Source organism: Sciurus vulgaris, assembly GCF_902686455.1.
Source record: "Sciurus vulgaris genome assembly, chromosome: 17".
Classification (NCBI taxonomy): Eukaryota; Metazoa; Chordata; class Mammalia; order Rodentia; family Sciuridae; genus Sciurus; species Sciurus vulgaris.
This window is the reverse complement of record NC_136478.1, coordinates 60204581-60224852: the sequence shown is the minus strand read 5'-3', so window position 1 is coordinate 60224852 and position 20272 is coordinate 60204581. Positions and strand designations below refer to the sequence as shown.

Here is a 20272-nt window from a genome sequence, read left to right as displayed (position 1 = left end):
GTGTTCAGGGAAGTAGGCTGTAGGGGTAAAAAGCACCTTAATCTGCAGTGGTTGTTAATTTTCACAGGTCAACACTCCCATCTGGGCTGTGTGAATATACTCAGAGGTGAACCTGATGAGCTGTGCCTTTGAATGATCCTCTTCCTTTGGGTGTGCCCTTGAGGGGATTGTGGGACCTTGGTCTCTGTGTCTTGTCCTGGCTCATAATGGTTTGGTTTGGTCCAACATGTACCCTTTGTTATTGCCATATAATGCCTCACCAGAGGCCCAAAGCAATGGGGCCACCCAATCTTGGAATAGAACCTCCAGAAATGTGATTTAAGCAAACTTTTTTTCTTATTAAGTTAATTTCCTTAGGCATTTCATTATAGTAATAGAAAGATGACTGATATGGTTTTGTAATGATAGAAAACTAATACAAGGGTAGTTTAACTACCAACAGTTTATCAACTGGCTCACAGAATTCCTGCAAATGTATTAATCAGCTCTCTAAGTTGTCTCAGGTGATCCCAGTATGTACTGCTAACAGTTGTATTTCTTAACTAGTTTAACATAATCTTATGTTTGTGTCCTGACAAGTTAGAAACCTGTTTATGTAAACCATTTGTAAGAACAATATACATAAATTTTAAAAATTTGTATTTCATTCTTGGGCTGGGGCTGTGGCTCAGTGGTAGAGCACTTGCCCAGCATGTACATGGAAGGCCCTGGCTCGATTCCCAGCTCCACCCCCCACCCCCTGCAAAAGAAAGTCATAAGTACCAGCGGGATGGTGTGCCTTTGGATATTATATAGCTGTTCAAATTCTTGACGTCAGACTGAGCATTGCCACCCTCATTCCCAGGTGATCTCATGGGATTCTGCGTTGCTTCTGTATTGTGTGATACTTGTTTTTTTTTTTTTTATTTTTAGAGTATGACAGTTACACATAGTAGTTGGGTCCATTCTGACAAAATCATACATGTGTGGAATTTGGTTTCAGTTCACCATCTCCCTCTTTCCTCTCCCATCCTCCCCCAATCCCCTGTCTCCTTTTTCAACTCTCCTAGACTTCCTTTCACTCATCTACTTATTTATTTTTAGTTGGTTCTTTTTATTTGTATGTAAGGTGAAATTCCCTGCGGTGTGTCTATTTATGCAGGTAACATTGTTTTCTAAGAATTCGTTCCACATTTCCTCCCCTTTCCTGTCCCCCAACGCTGCCTCTGGGACTCCTTCGTCTGCACCGCCCTTCTCACACCTTTACGTCACCTCATCCTTCCCATCCTTCCACGTGTGAGAGAAAGCATTTCACCTTTGAGTTTCTGGCTCTTGCTTATTTCACTCGGCCCAGGGTCTCCATTTCCATCCACTCACCAGCAAATGCCCTGACCTCGCCCTCTTCATGACTGAGCAGAACTCCATTGTGTATGTACACCATGGTTTCTAAATCCATTCCTCTACTGATGGACTTGCTGTTTTTTAAAAGAATGGAATATTTAAAGAAATTTTTAGTAGAAAATTGAGTTGGGGATAATTGTGGATTTATATGCAGCTGTAAGAACTAATGCAGAGCTAGCCCATGTACACTTTGCTCAGTTTCCCCCAAGGGTAATATTTTGGGGGTTTTAATTTTATTTTTAACACACCAACTGTTGAAAACCCGGGTCACACAGGTGTGACATCACTGCAAGGAAAATGACTTCACCTGGTGTTGGGCCTGCACGTTGCCCTGAGCCAGTGGTGCAGGTGGTGTCTGGCCAGTGTCGATGTCTTCCTCTTGCAGGTAGAATGCTCTAAGGGGAGTTTGGAGGTGGCTGTAGTGCCCTGAGGTGTGTCCTGTGCAGACCCCAGTTGACCGGGCTGCATGGTGGAGTTCCTCTGGTTGGTGGTTCACAGGACAGACACAGTGCGGAGACCAAAAGTCCAGGCCTGAGGTGTCGGCAGAGCTGGTTTTCCTGAGGGCTGTGAGGTCGTGTCCCCACCCCTCCTCTGGGTTCTGGGGTGCTGCTGGCCATCTGAAGAGTCCTCTGGCTTCTCAATGGTCCCTCAGCTTCGTCCTCATGTGGCGCCCTTGCTGTGCGCCCGTCTATAGTCACGGTTCCCCTTTTCATAAAGACCCAGGCAGGTGGGATTAGGACCCACCCTGAGGACCTCCTTTTAGCTTGATGACCTCTGTAAAGGTCTCCAGGTAAGGTCACATTCTTAGGTGGGGGGTGGGACTTTGGGCATGAGTGTTTGGCGCAATCCAACCCATAACAGCACAAACTGGGAACCTGGACTGAGCGATTTGTGAAGTCTGCACAGAGGAGTCACTCTCCCCTGTGAGAGACACAGGCAAAGCAAAGGTCTCTGACCCACCGAAGCCACAGTTCAGGTGGCACACCTCACTCAGCGAAGACCAGAAGAGAGAGGAGGCGGCTGGGTGGGAGCTGGTTTCAGGACAAGCTGACCCAAGGGCCTGCTGTCATCGGGCTCCTGCTGTCACATCTGGGATTTGCCTTCAGTCTGCTGGCCTCATTCTCCTGCGATCAGTTTGTGGCAGGGATGGTGACAGCAGCAGTCCCCTCCTTCCATCTCATGCTCTTCCCCCAAAATGCCAGGACAGGACCCAGTTGGCTCGGCTCTGTCGCAGGCCCTCGCCGGGCCAGCTACCGTGGTTGTCCAGACCTGGGTCTCGTGGTGGGCAGGGTGGTGGGCTGTGTTTGGATCTGAAGCCCTGGAACCACAGGGAGGGCTGGGTGGCTCACAGGACAGACGCAGGGCAGAGACCAGAAGTCCAGGCTGGAGGTGTCAGCAGAGCTGGTTTTCCTGAGGGCTGTGAGGGCGTGTCCCCTCCCATCCTCTGGGTTCTGGGGTGCTGCTGGTCGCTCATTTCTGTCTGGCCGTTCAGGCTCTTCCAGGCAACAGACAGATTACATCCTCTCTTCCAGATCCAGGAATGGGAGACCCGCATTTTTACCCAAGGTAAGGATGCCAAGGCTCCTGGATTCATCCAGAAACAGAAGGCCAAGGTCCAGCGAAGGATCAAGATCCTGGAAGACCAGTTGAACAGGGTGAGGGAGGCCTCTGGGCTCTCCAGACCTGGACTCTGGGGTCAGGGAAGAGCTGTGCATAGGAGTGAGGTTCTGGAAATGGTGGGGTGGGGGAGTATCGGGAGAAAGGACCCTGGAGGGGTGGAGGATTCCAAGGAAAGGAGACTGATGAGGCGGTCCCTCTCGGGGTCCCCAAGGAAGGAACAGGCTGGTTCCTGTGACCCCCATCTCTGCTCTGAGAAGTGCCCCCTCCTTGGCTGAGTCTGGAGGAGGGAGGCAGCCAGGCTCACAGACCCCTGCACCCCCACCCCAGGTCACCTGTCACTTTGACATCCAGCTGGTGCGGAATGCGGCCCTGCGGGAGGAGCTGGACCTGCTGCGCATTGAGAGGCGCCGCTATCTGAATGTGGACCGCAGGATGAAGAAGGTCAGTGAGAGGGGAGGGCCCTGACCTGGTCCTGCTGCTGCTGCGCACCCTTCCTGTGCCACTGCTCCAGCCAAGCGTGGTATTGCTCAGAGCCGCAGGTTTGCTGTAGTTCCGGGGACAGGGAACTGTGAAGCTTCACAGTCTGTTGAGGAATCTGCCCACCCCTTCTCGTCCTCCCCAGTTCTTTAACTTTTACTTTGAAATAACTTCCGTCTCACAGAAAAGGTGCAAGAATCCTACAAAGCACTCCTTCACCAGGATGGGTGATCTGCCCCATGCTTGCTGGCTTGCTGCTGAAAGTGATTTCTTGTTAGGATTGTCTATTTGACAGTATGTTGCAGGCATTATGCTCCTCACTGTTCAATGTTTATTTCCTATGAATACGCCATTTTTAAAACATAAATGCAGTGCAGTTATCCAAGTCAGGAGTTTTGACGTTGCTGAGATTCTAAACAGTCCACGCTGCAAGTTCCCCGATTGACCCATGCCGTCCTTTGTAGCTCATTTGATTTTCCGACTCCAGGCTCTGGTCCAGGATCCCACATTGCATTTGATTGTTCTGGCTCGGTCCATTTGGAATGCTGCCTTCGTTCCCCTTGTCTCCACGACCTTGGCATTTTGGGAGCATCCAGGCCAGTTGTGTTGTGCCACATCCATCACTAGGGGCTTGTCTGACCTTTCTTCATGTTCTGATTCCAGGGATGCAGTTTTGGCAGAGTGCGGTCCTGTGCTGAGTGCCTTCAGGCAGGAGGCATCTGCCGTGGTTTGTCCCCTGACTGGAGTGTGCCTTTGACCACTGCGTTAGTTAGGTTCCCCGGGAGACTTCTCCTGGTAGCGGGTCTGAGCCTGCGGAGATTCTTTGGTTTTGTGACACCCTGCCTCCCACACTCCTTCACAGGCCTGTTCAGTGCCTTCAGGGTTTGGCCTGCGTCATTGGCACGGCAGTTGCTGCATGGAGGTGTCTCTCTACTCTGCCGTTTCTGCTTTTCTCAGGCTGTGTTTTCCCTAAGGAAAAGCTCCCCTACCCTGAGTGTTGGTGTCCTCGGTGAGCATTCTTAGTTTTTCTAGGGGTGATAACCTATAGTGTCATCATTGATCCCCCCACTTTTTAAAATTTGTTCTGTCATCATTGATTTTGATATTCAGATTGTCCCAGATTTGGCTAGTTGGTGTCCCTCAAGTTGGCTCGGTGACCTTATTCAGATTGTCCCAGATTTGGCTGGTTGGTGTCCCTCAAGTTGGCTCGGTGACCTTTGGACAAGTTCCATCATTTTTTTTTTTTTTTTTCTGGTCAGGAAATACAAGTGATCTTGTGCTTCAGTGCTGACCTTGGAGTCTTCCATTCCTCCACGGAGTCCTCTTCTTTCCTAATGGGGAGCAGGTGCTGGGGATCCAGGATACAAACACTGAGTCTTCATTTCTTTGGAGCGTCATGACTTCAAAGACCTTCCTCCTGAGTCAGGAAACATATGCATATATTTTAGAATCATGAATTTCTGTTAATACCTTGAATTCCAGTCTGGCAGCACTGGTGTTTGACTGGACATTCCCCCTTCATCTCTCTCACCTCCCATAGTGGGAACCCTGGCTCCCAATAGCATCTATCAGTATATTTACTTTAGCTCAATCATATGATATACATGAAAGAGTTTCAGAACTGTTGCAGCTGTGCTATCCCAGCCCCAGCACAATAAGTAGCGGTCAAGATTGGTTCCTAGTTTGTTTTCTTCTCGGCACCTATAAGTATTTATATGTCTCTTCACATCATTGTGTTCAGAAGTTTCTTGGGATAGTTCCCATTCTTTGGTCTTCTATGTGAGTTGTTCTTCATGGGCAATACAGTGAGGTTCATTACTTCTCTTTGCATTCAGGTTTAGTTTTCTGTTCTCTCTTTGTTGATTTAATTTCTTTTATGAACAAGTAAAACATTAACAAGCTTCCAAATCAAAACTGTTCCACTCAGGAGACTGAGGCAGGAGGATCGCAAGTTCAAAGCCAGCCTCAGAAACGTAATAAGGCTGTAAGCAACTTAAAGAGATCCTGTCTCAAAGTTAAAAATAAATAAGTATATAAAGACTGGGATGTGGCTCAGTGGCAAAGCATCCCTGGGTTCAATCCCCAATACTGAAAAGAAAAAAAACAAAACACAACCCAACAAAAAACCTCTTCTAAAAAGTATCCCAAAGATATATCATTGCCTCCTGCCTCTTCAACCTGGTTCCCACACAGCCCCTGTAAGTTACATATTTCTTAGTTCTTCATCCTGGGTTTCTATTCACAAAATTAAACGTGTATGTTTGGGTATGCTCACCTGAATGTGTGTTTACATATCTGTGTATCTGTACATGTATGTGTGTGTATATAAAATTTCTTCCCTTCCTTCCTTTTATCTTGTACTGAAGATTGAACCCAGGGGCCTTAACCACTGAACCACATTTGTAGTCCTTTTTGCATTTTACCTAGAGACAGGGTCTAACTGAGTTGCTTAGGGCCTTGCTGAGGCTGGCTTTGAATTCGTGATCCTTCTGCCTCAGTCTCCCAATGTGCTGGGATTATAGGTGTGTGCCACCACACCCGGCCCTTCCTTTGTTTTGAAAGAATGATTTTTACCCATAACATTGCAGAAATATCTGTGGAACTAGAAAATAGAAAATAGAAGTGTGGTCACAGTGTATTAGTCCATTTTCTGTTGCTCTGACAAAATACCTGAGACTGGATACTTTTATAAAGAAAAGAGGTTTATTCAGTTCACAGTTTTGAAGGCTGAAAGTCAAAATAGCACAGTGCTGGCTCTTGTAAGGCCCCCTTGGCTATGTCACATCATGGTGGAGCACAGGCAAGAGGGAGACATTATGTGATGAGACAGGAAGACCAAGAGACAGAGAAGGAGCCATATTTGCTCTCAAAAGAGTGAACTCAGGGTCCTTCCAGAAGCAGTGGCTCCAACGACCTAATAACCTTGCACTTAGGTTCTGCTTCTTAAAGGTGCCACCATCTCCCAACATGATAATGCTGGGAGCAAGCTTTCAACATGCGAACCTCTTGGAGACAAACCACATCCCAGCTGCGGCACAGTGATAGAATTTATGCAGATTTCCCAATCCAACAGGAAAGTTAGTACTGGGCTATTCCTGGCTAGGTGTTTTCCCTGGACGGGTGGCTTTCTGAGCCACCTCTGCTGCTCATCCATTCCACTTTCCTCCTGTCCCATACCTCTTTAAGACCCCTCCACAGGCAGCTGCTCAAGAGGAGGCTTCACTGTTGCAGGCTCAGGAATTTCTCTGCTTGTGGGCTTGTGATGGGGTTGGAAGAAGCAGCACTCATTTCCTGCTCCTCTTGGCAGGAGATCCACCACCTGCGGCACATGGTCAGCGCCCTCATCATCTCCTCCACCTCTGCCTACACTGTCAGGTAGGGCCCTGGGTCTTGCGGGTGGCAATGACAGGAAGTCTCAGGACTGAAGAAACAGACCACCAGGGCCAGCTCCCCATACCGAGTCTGTTTCCTTCTCTGCCTCTCTTGGCATGTGATTAGAGTAAGAGTTTAGATCACCCTGTCTGTTGATGGCTTTCAGCTTGTAGCCGTAGAGAGAATTCAGATGATGCACGTATGGTGCTCGTAGCAGGGGACCTGGGACATGGGAGGCACCCAGCAGCAAGAACAATAAGATTGTTGGTCAGTATTGGCTGAAAGGGACAGCCATTCTCTTGCATCAGCTTCGGGATGGAGCTGGGAAGCTGGGTGCTGGCCTCCCTGGCTCCTCTCAGCTCTGCTGCTTGCCTCTTGCTCTCTCACCTTCTGCTTAGGATCTGCTTTCCACTTCCTGACTTCTGCTTCCTCATGGCGCCCAACACCATGACATCTGTAAAAGACCAGGTCTACTGCGTGGTGTCTGTAATTTCTTTCCCTTCCTCCTCCTTTCTTTGAAATGCACATAACAAAACTCACCATTTTCAAGTGTGCAGCCCCGCGGCACTTAGGACCTTCCCAGTGTGGCGTCGCCCCCCTCCTCTCCAGATTCAGCACATTCCCATCCCCGCAAGGCAACTCCTGCTCACTCTCCCATCCCTGCTGACCTCCAGTCTCCCTTCTGTCTGTCAACTGGCCTGTTCTGGACATTTCATATAAGTGGAATCAGGTCGTTTTGACCTTTGTGTTGGGCTTTTCGCTCAGTGTGAAGCCTCTGAGGTTCAGCCACAGGGCAGCTGCGTGCTTGCTCCATTCCACGGATTCTGTGACTTCTTAGCTTTGTTCCACCATGACCCTCAGGGCCTGATCTATGCCTAGTTAGTGGCTTCTGTTTACACAGCCCCGGCTTCTTCACAGCTTGGCCCCTCTGCTTTCTCTCTGTACATCCTTCTAGCTTTGACTTCCTCTTCTCTCATTCTTAGCATTTCCTAATTCAAATTCTGAGGGAGGGGATCTGATTGACCTAGTTCATATTTTCTGTCCAGTCCTTGCTAGCCTGTCCATGCCTTTCCAGGAACTAGCCTCTGCCACTTCTTCCAGCCACCTGAAGTGGGTGTGCTGACTGGGTACAGTTCAGGGCAGTTTTAGCTCGAAGGCCTGGCAGGTGTTATGGCCCACACTTCCTGTCATACCAGCTTGTGCCTCTAGTGCTTCCTTGCTGGATGACCTGGGCAGGTCCCTGTCCCTCTCTTAGCCTGTTTCCTTTGCTGTGGCATGGTGGTCATGATGGTATCTGCCTCCGCAAGCTACTGTTGTAAGGCAGACCCCTTAAGGTCCTCTCCCAGGAAGCTGGGTTTCCTCTTCCTTGGCTCTGGGTTGCATGGAGTCCCAAGAACAGAAAGATCTGCAAGTCCTGACTGCAGAGGATGGAGTTGTCACTGGGGCCCAGGTTGTCAGGGGAGGCTGTCCACCTAGGAGGACTGGCTGTAACTAGCCTCGACGGAATCGAAATCCAGCAAGAAGCTGAACTCTGGGTGGAGGCAACCGAGGCTGGCAGGATATGGAGGTGGGAACTAGAATGGCCATGGGCAAAGACCCTTAGGAGACTGGTCCACTGTATGTCCCCACCCCAGTGACCCTGTGACCTCGTAGTGGGCTAGGTGTAGGTCAAATTCACAGTTGGCTGTACTATGTCAAAAGCAGAAAAGCCACATTCATGACTGAGCAAGGTGTGGGTGTGCTGAGTGAGGCCTCCAGGGTGTCCCGACACCCTAATGGGACATGCTCCAGTGGCGGTGGTGTCACCTCCCTGGCTTTACCAGGCCCCGAGCTGTCCAAGCCTCTTAAATTTCCAACTACACAACCTCCAAACTCTCGTACAGTGACCTTATCACCCGTCTGGTAGTCTAGGCTTGGTCTCTCCCTGGCCTCTTCGCAAGCTTTGTCCTTGTTCCACAGTCACAGTGATGTCTGGCCTCCCAGATGCCCCCGTGTGCAGCAGCAGTGCCTGTCAGTGGGTGAGGCTGTCAGTCCCCACAGGCCCTGACTGCCCCATAACCCCATCCTGATTTGGCTTGGGAGCCTAGAAAGTTCTATGCTCTTTGTGATTACAAGATAAGCTGCTGTCCCAGGCTGACCTGGCCCCATCCCAGTGACTGCAGCTAACTCCACCCCATCCCTAGGGCCCCGGCTGACATTGCTTATTCCAGGACTCCAGACCTCCATCCAAACCCCGACCTCCTAGTCCTTGCTGATCTCTCCCCACAGGGAGGAGGCAAAGACCAAAATGGGTGTGCTTCGGGAGCGGACGGAGAAGGAGGTGGCCCAGAACGACACAGAGGTGCAGATCTTGCAGCGGCAGATCTCACATTTGGATCAGCTGCACAGTTTCCTCATGCTCAAGAACAACGACCGGGGGGATCCCACTGTCGAGAAGCGTGAACAGCGGGGTGAGGTCACCTCTCCAGGGTTGGGTGGACAGGGCTGGCACTTCCGGTGTCCAGGTGGAAGTGGGTACCCTGGGTTGTGGGCCCCTAGTGCCCACCCACTACGCAGCTGTGTCTTCCCTCAGCCCGGGAAGTGGCCGAAGGACTCCGAAAGACCTCCCAGGAGAAGCTGGTGATGCGCTATGAGGACACCCTGAGTAAACTGTCCCAGCTGACCGGCGAGAGCGACCCGGACCAGTTGGTACAGAAATACCTGGAGAGTGAGTGGTGCTGGGCAGAGGGAGAGGGCTCGGTGGCCCAGCACCCTGCATCTCGTGTGGACTGTTGTGGGTCAAGATGCTAGGCAGCTCCCAGCCTGGGGACTTTCACAGCACAGGAACAATGAGCCAGGCCTGGGACATAACGTCTGGTCCATTTGCCAGGACTATGGCGTGTCTCTGTCCTTCTCTGCTATCCACATCCGGTTGTTCCACTTCTTCCCCAAACTCTCCCACCTCGGGTCTGTACCCTTCCCCCTGGGTTCCACAGGCCCCTGCATCTGTCTTTTGTTTCTGTCTCTCCACATCCCCTGCCCCACGCCTGCCTTGGTGGACTCTTTCCTTCAACTCCGTGTCCCTTTCTGTTTCTCTTCTGTCCCTACTGCAGTTTCTCGAGCCTGCTTTCCTCTTTTCTTGCATCTGTCTGTTTCTCTGAGCCTCGATATCCCCTTCTCTCACGGTGTCTCTTTGTCTCTGTTGCTGTCACTTTCACTCTGATTTGCTCTGGATTTCTGTGCCCCTCTGCTAATGCCTCTCTCTCTTTGCTGGTCTCTTTACTTTGTGGTCTTTAAAAAAAATTTTTTTTAATTTTTTCTTTCTTTTTTTTTTTTTTGGTGCTGGGGATCGAACCCAGGGCCTTGTGCTTACAAGGCAAGCACTCTACCGAGTGAGCTATCCCCCCAGCCCCTTATTTTTTCTTTTCTGTGTGGTCTTTCTTAATCTCTCTCTGCTTGTCTGTGATCTCTGTTTTCCTATCTGCCTCTGTCTCTATGGACCCCACCTTTCCCGACTTTCCCCCCAGTTGAGGAGCGCAACTTTGCGGAGTTTAACTTCATCAACGAGCAGAACTGGGAACTGCAGCATCTTCTAGAAGAGATCAAAGAGGTGGGCGCAGCCTCTGCACCTTCTCCCCTCCCCCATCTCTCCGCTCTGGTTCCCGCACTTCCCAATCCCTGCACTTCTCTCCCGGCTCCTGAAGCCCCGCCCAGCGTCCAGGCCCTGTCCCCACAGATGCAGGAGGCCTTGGTGAGCGTGCGCGCCAGCGGAAGCACCCAGCAGGAGCAGCAGGCGGAGCAGCAGGCAGCCTTGCAGCAGCGCCTGGATGCAGCACGCTCTGAGTCGGATCATCTCGAGGCCCGCTTGCAGGACTTGCGGGGTCTGGTGGACACGCTCAAGGCTGGTGAGCGCCCGTGGCAGCCCCTCCCCCAGCCACAGCTTCTTCGATTTGGAAGGGTGCAGTGAGCCGGCAGAGGGTCCAGTTGGGCCCAACACTTGGCTGGCTTTGGACATCCATCTCTGTGCATCCAGGGTCCGTCTGGCTGTCCAGGACACTGTCAGCCATTCATGCACTGCATCCATCCGGTATTCATTGGTACCCATACTCATCATCCAGCCATCTGTCCCTAAATGCCTAGGGGTGGATTGTTGGGCACAGGGCAGGTAGATACTGAGATTTATTAGAGAATGGCCAACAGTTCTCCAAGCTGGTGGCTACGTTTTAGATCCACCCCTCGAGGGCACCAGAGTGTTCCAGATGTGCACCTGTCAGATGTTTTGACGTTATGCGTGTGAATGTACCTGCAGTACTATCTTCATTAATTTAATTTGTGTTTGTCTGATGACTAATAACATGGGGCACCCTATTGGCCATGTGAATGTCTTGTGAGGTTCATGTTCAATCTTGTGCATTTAAAAACAAATTAGGGCGTTTGTCTTGTACGAATTCACTGCATATTCTGAATAGTAGCATTTTTTCCCTCCACATTTTTTATGGGAGCATTACAGTTGCAAGAATGGTGGGGCTGGTTGTTACTTACACATGGTGTAACAGTGTGATTTGGCCAATATCCCTCCCCACTCCCTGCTCCCTTCCTTCTGCTCTCATCTCCCTTTGCTTTTCACGTGACCACCCCACCCCTCCTTTCTTTTCCTTTTCGTCTCTACTGTCTCATTAAGTTATTTAGAGCCTAGCTAAGTTGCTGAGGCTGACTTTGAACTGTGATCCTCCTGCCTCAGCTTCCTGAGTCTCTGGGATTATAGGTGTGTGCCACCACACCTGGCTCTACCACATTTTCTTTATTCATTCATTGGTTGATGGACACCTAGGCTGGTTCCATAGTTTGACAATTGTGAATTGTGCTGTTATAAACATGGGAATGCATGTATTGCTGTAGTTAAGATGCCTATAATTCTTTAGGATAAATACTGAGTAGTGGTCTAGCTGGGTTATATGGTGGTTCCATGAGTCTTTTGAGGAACCACCATACTGATTTCCAGAACAGTTGTACAAATTTACAACCCCACCAATAGTGTAAAAGTGTTTCTTTTTCATGTTTTCTCCCATATCATTGCTTATGTTTTCACTTTCTTATAATAAACCTAAATTTATTTTTTAGTTTTGATGATATCTAATTTACCAACGTTTCTTTTTGTTGTCATGTGACTCAGTGGCCTGCCCAAGAAGTCTTGGCTTGCTCTGAGGTTACAAAGGCACTCTTCTGTTTTCTGCTGAAACATTACTGTTTTAGCTTCCATATTACAAAGTAATCTGTATGAGGTGGGAGCCTAGAGTTTCTTTTGTTAAAATTGCCCCTCTGGGGTATCCAGCTGTGCCGTCTCTCTACCTTCCATCTCATTGTTAGGAAGTAGCCATTCAGAACACTCAGGAGCTGGGCCACCTTGGCTTTGAACCACTGCCACCATTCCTAAGACTTGGTGTGAGGTTCCTCTTTCTGAGCCTTTCTGGAAATGGGGGTGCCTTGCCTCTTTCATAGTGTCGTCATGGAAACCAGATGTGACAGTGATGGAAGCTACAGCAGGAGAGGGACAGGAAGGCTGTGGGGATGGGGAGCAAGCAGAAGATCACTGTGGGGTGTACAGTGGGACTCAATTATGTAGCCTTTTCTTGGAATTTACAAACACACACATGCACTTAGGCAATTTGTACATTTTTGGTTGGTCATGTTTACATAAATGCTGTGGATGTCCATTTATTTCTGTGTTCTTTTACTTTTTTTCAACTCACCAATATCTTGGTGCCATTTCAGTAATCAAATTATATTAATATAGAGTGATATGGTAATGTGACAAAAGTAGAATGGAATAGTAGTGCTATCTCATTCTTGGTCTTGGTGAGCTATGTTCTGTAATGTGACTAGGTTTATTCGCTTGCTGGGGCTGCCGTAGCAAAATACCACAACACAAACAGGAAGGCTTAAACGCAGAAATGTGTTGTCTGACAGTCTGAGGCGGAAGCTTGAAATTGACTTGTCTGTAGGACTGGTTCCCCCTGAGGGCTGGGGAAGAAGGATCTGTTCCAGGCATCTGTCCTCTGCTTGCAGATGGCTCTGCTCTCTTCACACGCTCCTGTCTCTGCATTTTTCCCTTTTTGTTTTATGAGGACTCCAGTCATGTTGGGCGGGGGGCCACCATACTCCTTCTGACCTCATCTTATCCTGAGTATATCTCCGGTGGCCCCATTTCCAAATAAAGTCATATTCTGAGGTACTGGGAAGTTAGGACTCCAACACAGGTATTTTGGGGGCACACAATTCAACCCATAACAATTTGTCCCACAGTTATTCATTTAGGTCATTTCCAATTGTTTGCTGCTATCAATAATGCCATGAGACCTCTCTTAAGAAGTTAACACAACTAAAAGGAGACATGTCATGTATACTTAAAGAATATGCAGAGATGCCACGAAGCCACATGAAAAACAAGCAGGGGACTGATGGGCGCAGGATCTGGGATGATGGATGCTTGTGTGCGGGATCCTGGGACTGCAGGCCACGTGCAGGTTTCTGTCAAGGTCATGGGTGCATCTTAGTTCATTAATGATAGCCAGATAACTAAGCACAACTGGGCCCTGACACTGACCTGTCCATGGAAGACAGTGACTAATCTGGTCGTATGCAACTGGGGTCTGATGTTAGAAAGAAACAGGAAACAGCCCTGCAGCTGCTGGATCCCTCAACTATCAGGAGGGGCCCTGGGAGGCTGCATGTGCTGGGTTTGTTTCTGGCTAAGGTTTTAGATGGAGGCAAGGCCCATGTCAGCTCTGTCCCTCTGAGCCCTTGGGCTGGGCTGTCTGAACTGAGGTGAGTCGCTTTTAATCTTTGAGCTTGGACTGCTGTTTCCACAAAATGCACAGCAGGGACCTGAGCAGGGAGAGGGCTGGCGACCAGTGGGCTGCGCTGGATCAGTGACAGTAGGTCCTCCCTGACCCAGATATCCAGCTGCTCTTCACCAAGGCTCACTGTGACCGCAGTGTCATCGATGACCTCCTCGGGGTCAAGACCCACATGCGGGATCGGGACATAAGCCTCTTCCTGAGCCTCATTGAGAAGCGACTGGTGCACCTCCTGACAGTGCAGGCCTTTCTAGATGCCCAGGTGGGCCAGGCAAGGGACAGGGCACTGGGGGCTGGCCTGTGACTGGGCCTGAGCTGACCCCAGCTCTCACATTCCAGAACCAAGCCCCCGTGACTGACACTGCCCTCCTGTTGCTGGGTCAGAGCTACGAGGATCCTCCCAAGAAGACTGCCCCACTCCAGCCCCCTGACAACATGTGAGACCTGGGGCAGGGGAGTGGGCAGGCACGTCCCTGGGGTAAAGGGAGCAAGTAGGCCACAGGGCTGGGGACTAGGTGGTGGGCGTGTCTCTGGGAGGATAGGGGCTGACACAGTGCTTGGAGGGACTCGGGACTGTGGGAAGAGGAGACTGTGGGTGTTCCCAAGGGGAAGAGCTGGGGGCCTCTGTCAAGGCAGGGAGGTACCTCTGGCCTTTTGTGGACGTGAGTCTGGACTTTTCCTGCCTTCCCCCAACCCTAGAGAGGACCCCCCAGGTTTTGTGGCCAAAGACGACTATCCCATGAGCAAGGAGGAGCTGCTGAGCCAAGTGACGAAGGCGGTGAGAGTGGGACCGGCGGGTCGTGGTCAGGACCTCGGCCATTCTTTGGGGCTCTAACTGTCCACCTGCCTCAGGTGGAGGTTCAGGAGCTTGCCCAGGAGCAGCGCCAGAAGGAGCTGGCTGAGGCGGTGGGGAAGATGGACAGCACCCCGAGCACGGGCTTCTCCAGCACCAGAGTGGCCAGTGCGGGGGCCACTGGCAGGATCCCTGGGATGCCGGGGTCCATCCTGAGCCACAGGACCAGCAGGGATCACGGCACCAGCTCCATCAGCCACGTCACCTTCGGCCTCCCCAGCTCTGGCATAGGCCAGCTGTCCAGGGATCACCACTCCAGCACAGGCCAGGCCACCTTCGGCTCCTCTAGCACCAGTGGGGCCCTGGGGTCCAGCCGGACCTCGAGTGGCGGCCGTGTGACCTTCAGGTCCATGAGTTCTGGCAGCAACCTGGCATCCACTGGCTATGTGGAGTCCAGCAGAGGCCAAGAGAGCTCTGGAGGTGGCACGGTGAGCAGAGGCACTGGGTCAGAATCCAGCGGAGGTGCTGTCTCCAGCAGAGGGGTCACCTCCAGCCCCAGGCCCGCCTCCACCACCAGCAAGGACTCCCGGTGCTTCTAGGGGATCCAGCGGCACCCTGCCCTGCTCTGTGCAGCTTTTCTCTGTTTCAGCCTCCCTCTTTGCCCTGGGGATCTCCGTCTCCCCCGGCGTGGGCGGGCCTGTGTCTCTTTGTCCCTCCCCATCTCTTTCCTCTGCCCGTCAGCATTCAGCCCTAACCACCTGTGTCCCCACTCCTGCCCTGCTTCTCCCTCTCTAGCCCCCTCTCCTCCTCTCCATCTCCCAGGCTCTCCTGGCATCCCACGTCCCGGTCTTTATAGCTCCTAGTTCCTCACTCCCCAAGAGCCCCCTGCCCATACTGACCAGATGAGCTGTGACCACAGGAAATAAAGGTCTGGAGCTCAACTCTTACCCCAGCCTGGTTACAAGGGTGTGTGTGAGACAGTCAGCTGGAGACATGGCTCTTTCCTCTATCACCAGTCCAGGGGAGAATGTGTGACCCTGTCCCTGTTCCCTATCATTCACTCATTTTTTGAAACTTGCACATTCCTGGCTCTGCTGGGGACTGTAATCAGGCAGAATAGGCTGGGTTACGCTGCAGTAACAAACAACCCCAAAATCAGTAACCCTAATGCAGGAAAGGTTTCTTTCTCTCCATCACTGCTGCTTTGTGTGGGTCAGCTAAGAGCTCTGCTCCCTGTGTCCCAGGCTGATGGAACAACCTCCCTCTGGAGGGATACCAGTCTCCTTTGGCACTGGGAAAGGGAAAGTGAAAGAGTAGGCTCTTAGAACTTTTATCTGGGTCAGGCGCTATGGTACATACCTATAATCTCAGCGGCTCAGGAGGCAGGAGGATTGCAAGTTCAAGTCCAGTCTCAGAAACTTGGTGAGGCGCTGAGCAACTTATCAAGGCCCTATCTCAAAAAAATAAAAAGGGCTGGGAATGTGACTCAGTGGTCAAATGCCCCCAGGTTCAATCTCTTGTACAACCTCCCCCGAAAAAAACCCAAAAAACAAACAAACCTTTTACCTGGATATGACACAGCGCAATCACCTTAACTCAAATTTATCATCCAAGGCAGGGCACCTGACCCTGCCTCACTGAAGGGCTGGGGTGGGTTGGGGAAGTACAGTTGGTTCATGTGTCTGCAGGCTGACTGCCCACTGCAGGCCGTGGAGCGGGATCGGGGACTTAGACCACTGTGGACGACTCTTGCCTGTAGTCATGCCTAATGCCTTGTCAAAGCCTCATCCCACCACGTCCAAGGAGGTGACTTGTCCCCCTCCTGACCCAGGCAGAATGGGTGACAATAGAATGTACTTCTGAGGTGTGCGTGTGTGACAATGAACTGCCACATGGAAAGCCTGGCAGAGCTAATACTCAAAAAATATCTGTGATTGGGCTGGGCTGTGGCTCAGTGGTGGAGCGCTTGCCTGGCCTGTGTGAGGCACTGGTTTAATAGTCAGCACCACATATAAATACATGACTAAAATAAAGGTTAAAAAAATACCTGTGATGAGTACAGTCATCTCTTGGTATTCATAGGAGATTGGTTCCAGGAACCCCACGAATACCAAGGTCCACAGATGTTTATACCAGAGATCAAATCCAGGGGCACCTAACCACTGAGCCACATCACCAGTCCTTTTTATTTTTGAGACAGGGTCTCACTCAATTGCTTAGCACCTCACTAAATTGCTGAGGCTGCCCTTGAACTTGGGATCCTCTTGCCTCGACCTCCTGAGTCACTGGGATTACAGGTGTGTGCTACAGTGTCTGGCTGGCACCATTAAAAAAAATTAGGTCTGCAATCGGTTGAGTCTTCAGATGCGGAACCCATGGACGCACAGGGCTGAGTGTGCCGGTGAGGAGGGGATGAGCAGGGGCTGGGCTGGGCTCTGTGCTAGAGTGCTTGCCCAGCATGGGCCAGGCCTGCGTGCAATTGTGAGCCCCGGGACAATCCAGTCACCTCTCCCATCTGATCCCTGGATCTGGTGAAGGGTACCCAGCTATCTCCCAATCAGTGTTTCTTGATGGTTCTTCATGGAGCGTCTGCCAGTTCTGGGGGGCAATACTCTCTCCCACTATGGCTGATTTCAGAGTTGGAAGAGGTGGGTGAGGTCAGGCCTGTCTGAGGTGCCCCAGCCTCCCTGGACTCCCACAGAGAGCGCCCCCAGGGCAACTGCCTTCAGTTCTGAAAACACTGAAAGCTGTCTAGAACGGAAGCTGCCTTACATCTTTAGGGCACAAAGACCCTGTTTCCAGGGTACAAAGCTAACGCCGCACACTTCTAGACCTTTACCGAGAAACAGCAAGGATCTGCAGCCTGCTGGGTGCCGGGAGGAGACCCCGACTTACAGGGTGGGCAGGCTACAGGTGATCGAGGGTGTGCTCTTGTTGACGCCACAGCCCCCCAGCGGACGGCAGGCATCTCGCCTCCGGGCTGCAGTCTCTTCTCTCACTGGGCTGTGGGATGCAGAGCATCTCCAGCTCTTTACCCTTTCATTTGACAAGTGTTTGTTGAGTTCTTCCTCTGTGCTGTGGGTCGTCCTCGGTTCTGGGGTGTAGAAGAGGGAAGGAGATGGAGATGGCCGATACCCTGGGACACGCTGCTGGAGTGCGGCTGCTTTCCCTTCATCCGTCCTCTGGCCCCGCAGGTCTCACCTGGGTGTGCAGCAGGGCTGTGGCCACTAACTCTGCCTCCCGCCCCTGAGTGGCTTCCTTCTCTTCTCCAAATAGGAAGGTGTGCACAGCAGGCCCTGGACCTCAGATTCCACCCCTGCCTCCAAAGTGGCCTCTTCAACCAGGACAGCAGGACAGAACCAGGCTAACCCCAGCTGCTGACCGCTTCAAGGTCCTGGACCCTCTGCTGCCTTCCCCGGGTTCACCTGTCGGTGGCCAATCCTGCAGCTGCGAGCCCAGGTGCATCTGGGGCCATGTCAGAGAAGCCAGAGAGTCCAAGTGAGACCTCTTGGTTCCCAAGCTTAGCAGCATCTCCTCCAATGTCACGGTCACATCCCCTTTGACCCAGTGTACAGAGTGGGATGGAGAATGAGAACGGGTGGCTTCAGTGTTGCTTCGAGGTGGTGATGGGGTGTTGGAGACATTGGTGACCATGTTGAAGATGGTGACACTGCTGGTGACAGGTGGTGGTGGGAATGGGAGGTGGCAATATCAGCTGATGGTGTTGTCACCTACACAGGCTCTTTATTTCCTTCTTGGATCATTTTGTTACAGTTTTACTGGTGAAAAGGGAAGTAGGACTAAACTAAATTTTACCCAGTAGCAGTGAAATCAGGAACATTTAGTGATTTTTCTCCCCCAGGAGTGAGGCAGAAACGGGTATTGTGGCATTTGAGCTGTGTGGCCTTGGGCAAGTGTCTTAATTTCTCTGAGCCCCATCCACCCTTTCTGAAATCAGAGCTGTCTGTGAGGCAGTGGGGGGCAGTCATGGGGGGAGTGGTGTGGGCATCAGCCCTCCTTCCCTCAGAGTCCGTGTCAGCTGAGAAAAGTGGAGACAAGGGAGAGCAGAGGAGACTCAGAAGACAGGAAGTCACTTTAAGGAGAGCTCAAGGTGTGGTCTTCCTGCTGCCCAGGGGCATCCATGACTGGAGAAGCAGTGATGGAGAATGACAGAGCTTTATAAACAACAGATGGCAGGCTATGGCTTTCGGTGACCATCGTCACCCTTTGAAATAGGAGTCTTTCAAATGATTTTCCAAGGGAAGGCATGTGGGATGGTATCTGGGTCCCAGACAGGTGGGCAACTGGGTTGTCAGTGTTAGGGAAAACAGCGTCTTCTGCGGCGCGGTTCGGCCACCTCTGATCTCCTCCACAGGTCAGGGAGCTGCAGTCCAATGGGTGGCAAGGAGAGAAATGACTGCAGTGGCTGTGTAGATCGCAGTGATTCGCGCCTGGTTTGGGTTGCCGCGGGTGTTTCCCGCTAACGCTCTTCACTCCCGCTGCGACCTTCTGCAGTACCTGGGGACTGCTCCGCAGGGGGTTTGTGCGTTCCTAGCTTGCTTAGGTGTGCCATGAATTGTTAGGAGACAGGCGTCAGCAGGCAGGAGCCAAAAAGAAACCCTTCTGAGATTCGTACCCAGGTTGGGTGTGCTCGCCGGGGGCTTTTTGCGCCTATCATCGAGGGGACAGAATAGAGTAAAAGGCATCACGTGGATCATTTTGTGAGACTACCTTGTTGCCAAATTATTTCTTACTGGACATCACGGCCAGATAAATTGGGAAGCCGGCGTTACACTTTGGTTTTCTGACAACCTCCCATTATCGCGCCGGCCACCACCTGTCTTTCGGGCACAATCTCCACCCCGCCCCAAACACCAAGTTTCTCTTGAGGCGCTGCCTTAGCAGAGCTCTGCCGCAAGGTGGCGCCCGTGCCCCGTCCGGAGTGGGTTTTGCTCCTTTCTTCACTCAGTTGGAGCAGGTGGTTTCCTTCTGGTCCCACCTCGACCTGAAGATCCTCTTTTCTGGGAGAGAAGCCCTGATCTCGAAAGTAGTTCCCAGAGCACAGCCCTGCAGAGGCGCTCGGCGGTAAAAACCGAATATGGGCTATGGCCCTCCTAACACATCCATCCAGCTTTCCTTCCTTCCACACCTTCTATTAAATGCCTCTGTGCTCCAGATGAGGCCCTTCCTCCCAGTGGGGAGGACAAACACCTCCTAAATGTACTACCCCGCCAACACAAGGACGCTCCAGCTTGGGAACTAAGAGCAAAACTTCTGGCAATCACAGCTGACCTTGAGCATCTTGCTTAGCCTGGCTGTGCCTCAGTTTTCCCTGCTATAAAATGGAACGATAATAGCACCCACCTGACAGGGTTGTTGTGAATGCCCCCTGAGTTAATATTTGCAAAGTACTTAGTAGATTTGCTGAACCAATTGCTTAAAGCTTTCATTTAACAGCCCTGCGGGAATTGAGGACCTATGAGGGTAGAGGTGGGGAAACCCTAAGATCACATTGCTTCCTCTCTCTGAACTGAGTCCAGGGCTCCGGCCTCCCGCCTGAGTCCTTTCCCTGTGCCCAACCTTCCCATAGGGGTAGGACTCAGCCCCATTTACATGACCTGGGGCTGAATCCGGGCTAACAGTTTGCAGATCACCCTTTTCCTTCCAAGATGGGCAGGAGTCCCAATGCACCCCAACTCTCAGATAAAGCAGCAGACCCCTAGGAAAAGCAGGTCACAGGGGCCAGGCTGGAGAGTCCCCTTCTACTGGCTGACTCCCTAGCAGGCAGGTGTTC

The 20272-nt window shown here is 51.5% G+C and overlaps 1 protein-coding gene and 1 long non-coding RNA gene across 19 annotated transcripts in view; one reads left to right on the top strand and one right to left on the bottom strand.

The window, feature by feature from the left end:
- LOC306648945 overlaps positions 1-20272 on the bottom strand; it is a 440075-nt gene that overhangs the window by 42553 nt on the left and 377250 nt on the right. The window lies entirely within an intron of this gene.
- ODAD1 (outer dynein arm docking complex subunit 1) overlaps positions 1-20272 on the top strand; it is a 46455-nt gene that overhangs the window by 5597 nt on the left and 20586 nt on the right. For 14 of the 18 annotated variants that reach the window (XM_079119427.1, XM_079119415.1, XM_079119421.1 and 11 more), the window contains 12 exons: positions 2913-3035; positions 3328-3441; positions 6785-6852; positions 9118-9299; positions 9422-9556; positions 10356-10438; positions 10565-10733; positions 13784-13947; positions 14025-14122; positions 14385-14463; positions 14538-14966; positions 17116-17937. In XM_079119427.1, the coding sequence (XP_078975553.1) occupies positions 2913-3035; positions 3328-3441; positions 6785-6852; positions 9118-9299; positions 9422-9556; positions 10356-10438; positions 10565-10733; positions 13784-13947; positions 14025-14122; positions 14385-14463; positions 14538-14966; positions 17116-17583 (2112 nt within the window). In that variant the 3' untranslated portion in view covers positions 17584-17937. Of the gene's footprint in view, positions 1-2912; positions 3036-3327; positions 3442-6708; positions 6853-9117; positions 9300-9421; positions 9557-10355; positions 10439-10564; positions 10734-13783; positions 13948-14024; positions 14123-14384; positions 14464-14537; positions 14967-16775; positions 17938-18340; positions 19075-20272 lie in introns of those variants that run through there. The other 4 variants (XM_079119425.1, XM_079119429.1, XM_079119423.1 and 1 more) reach the window with 4 other exon arrangements.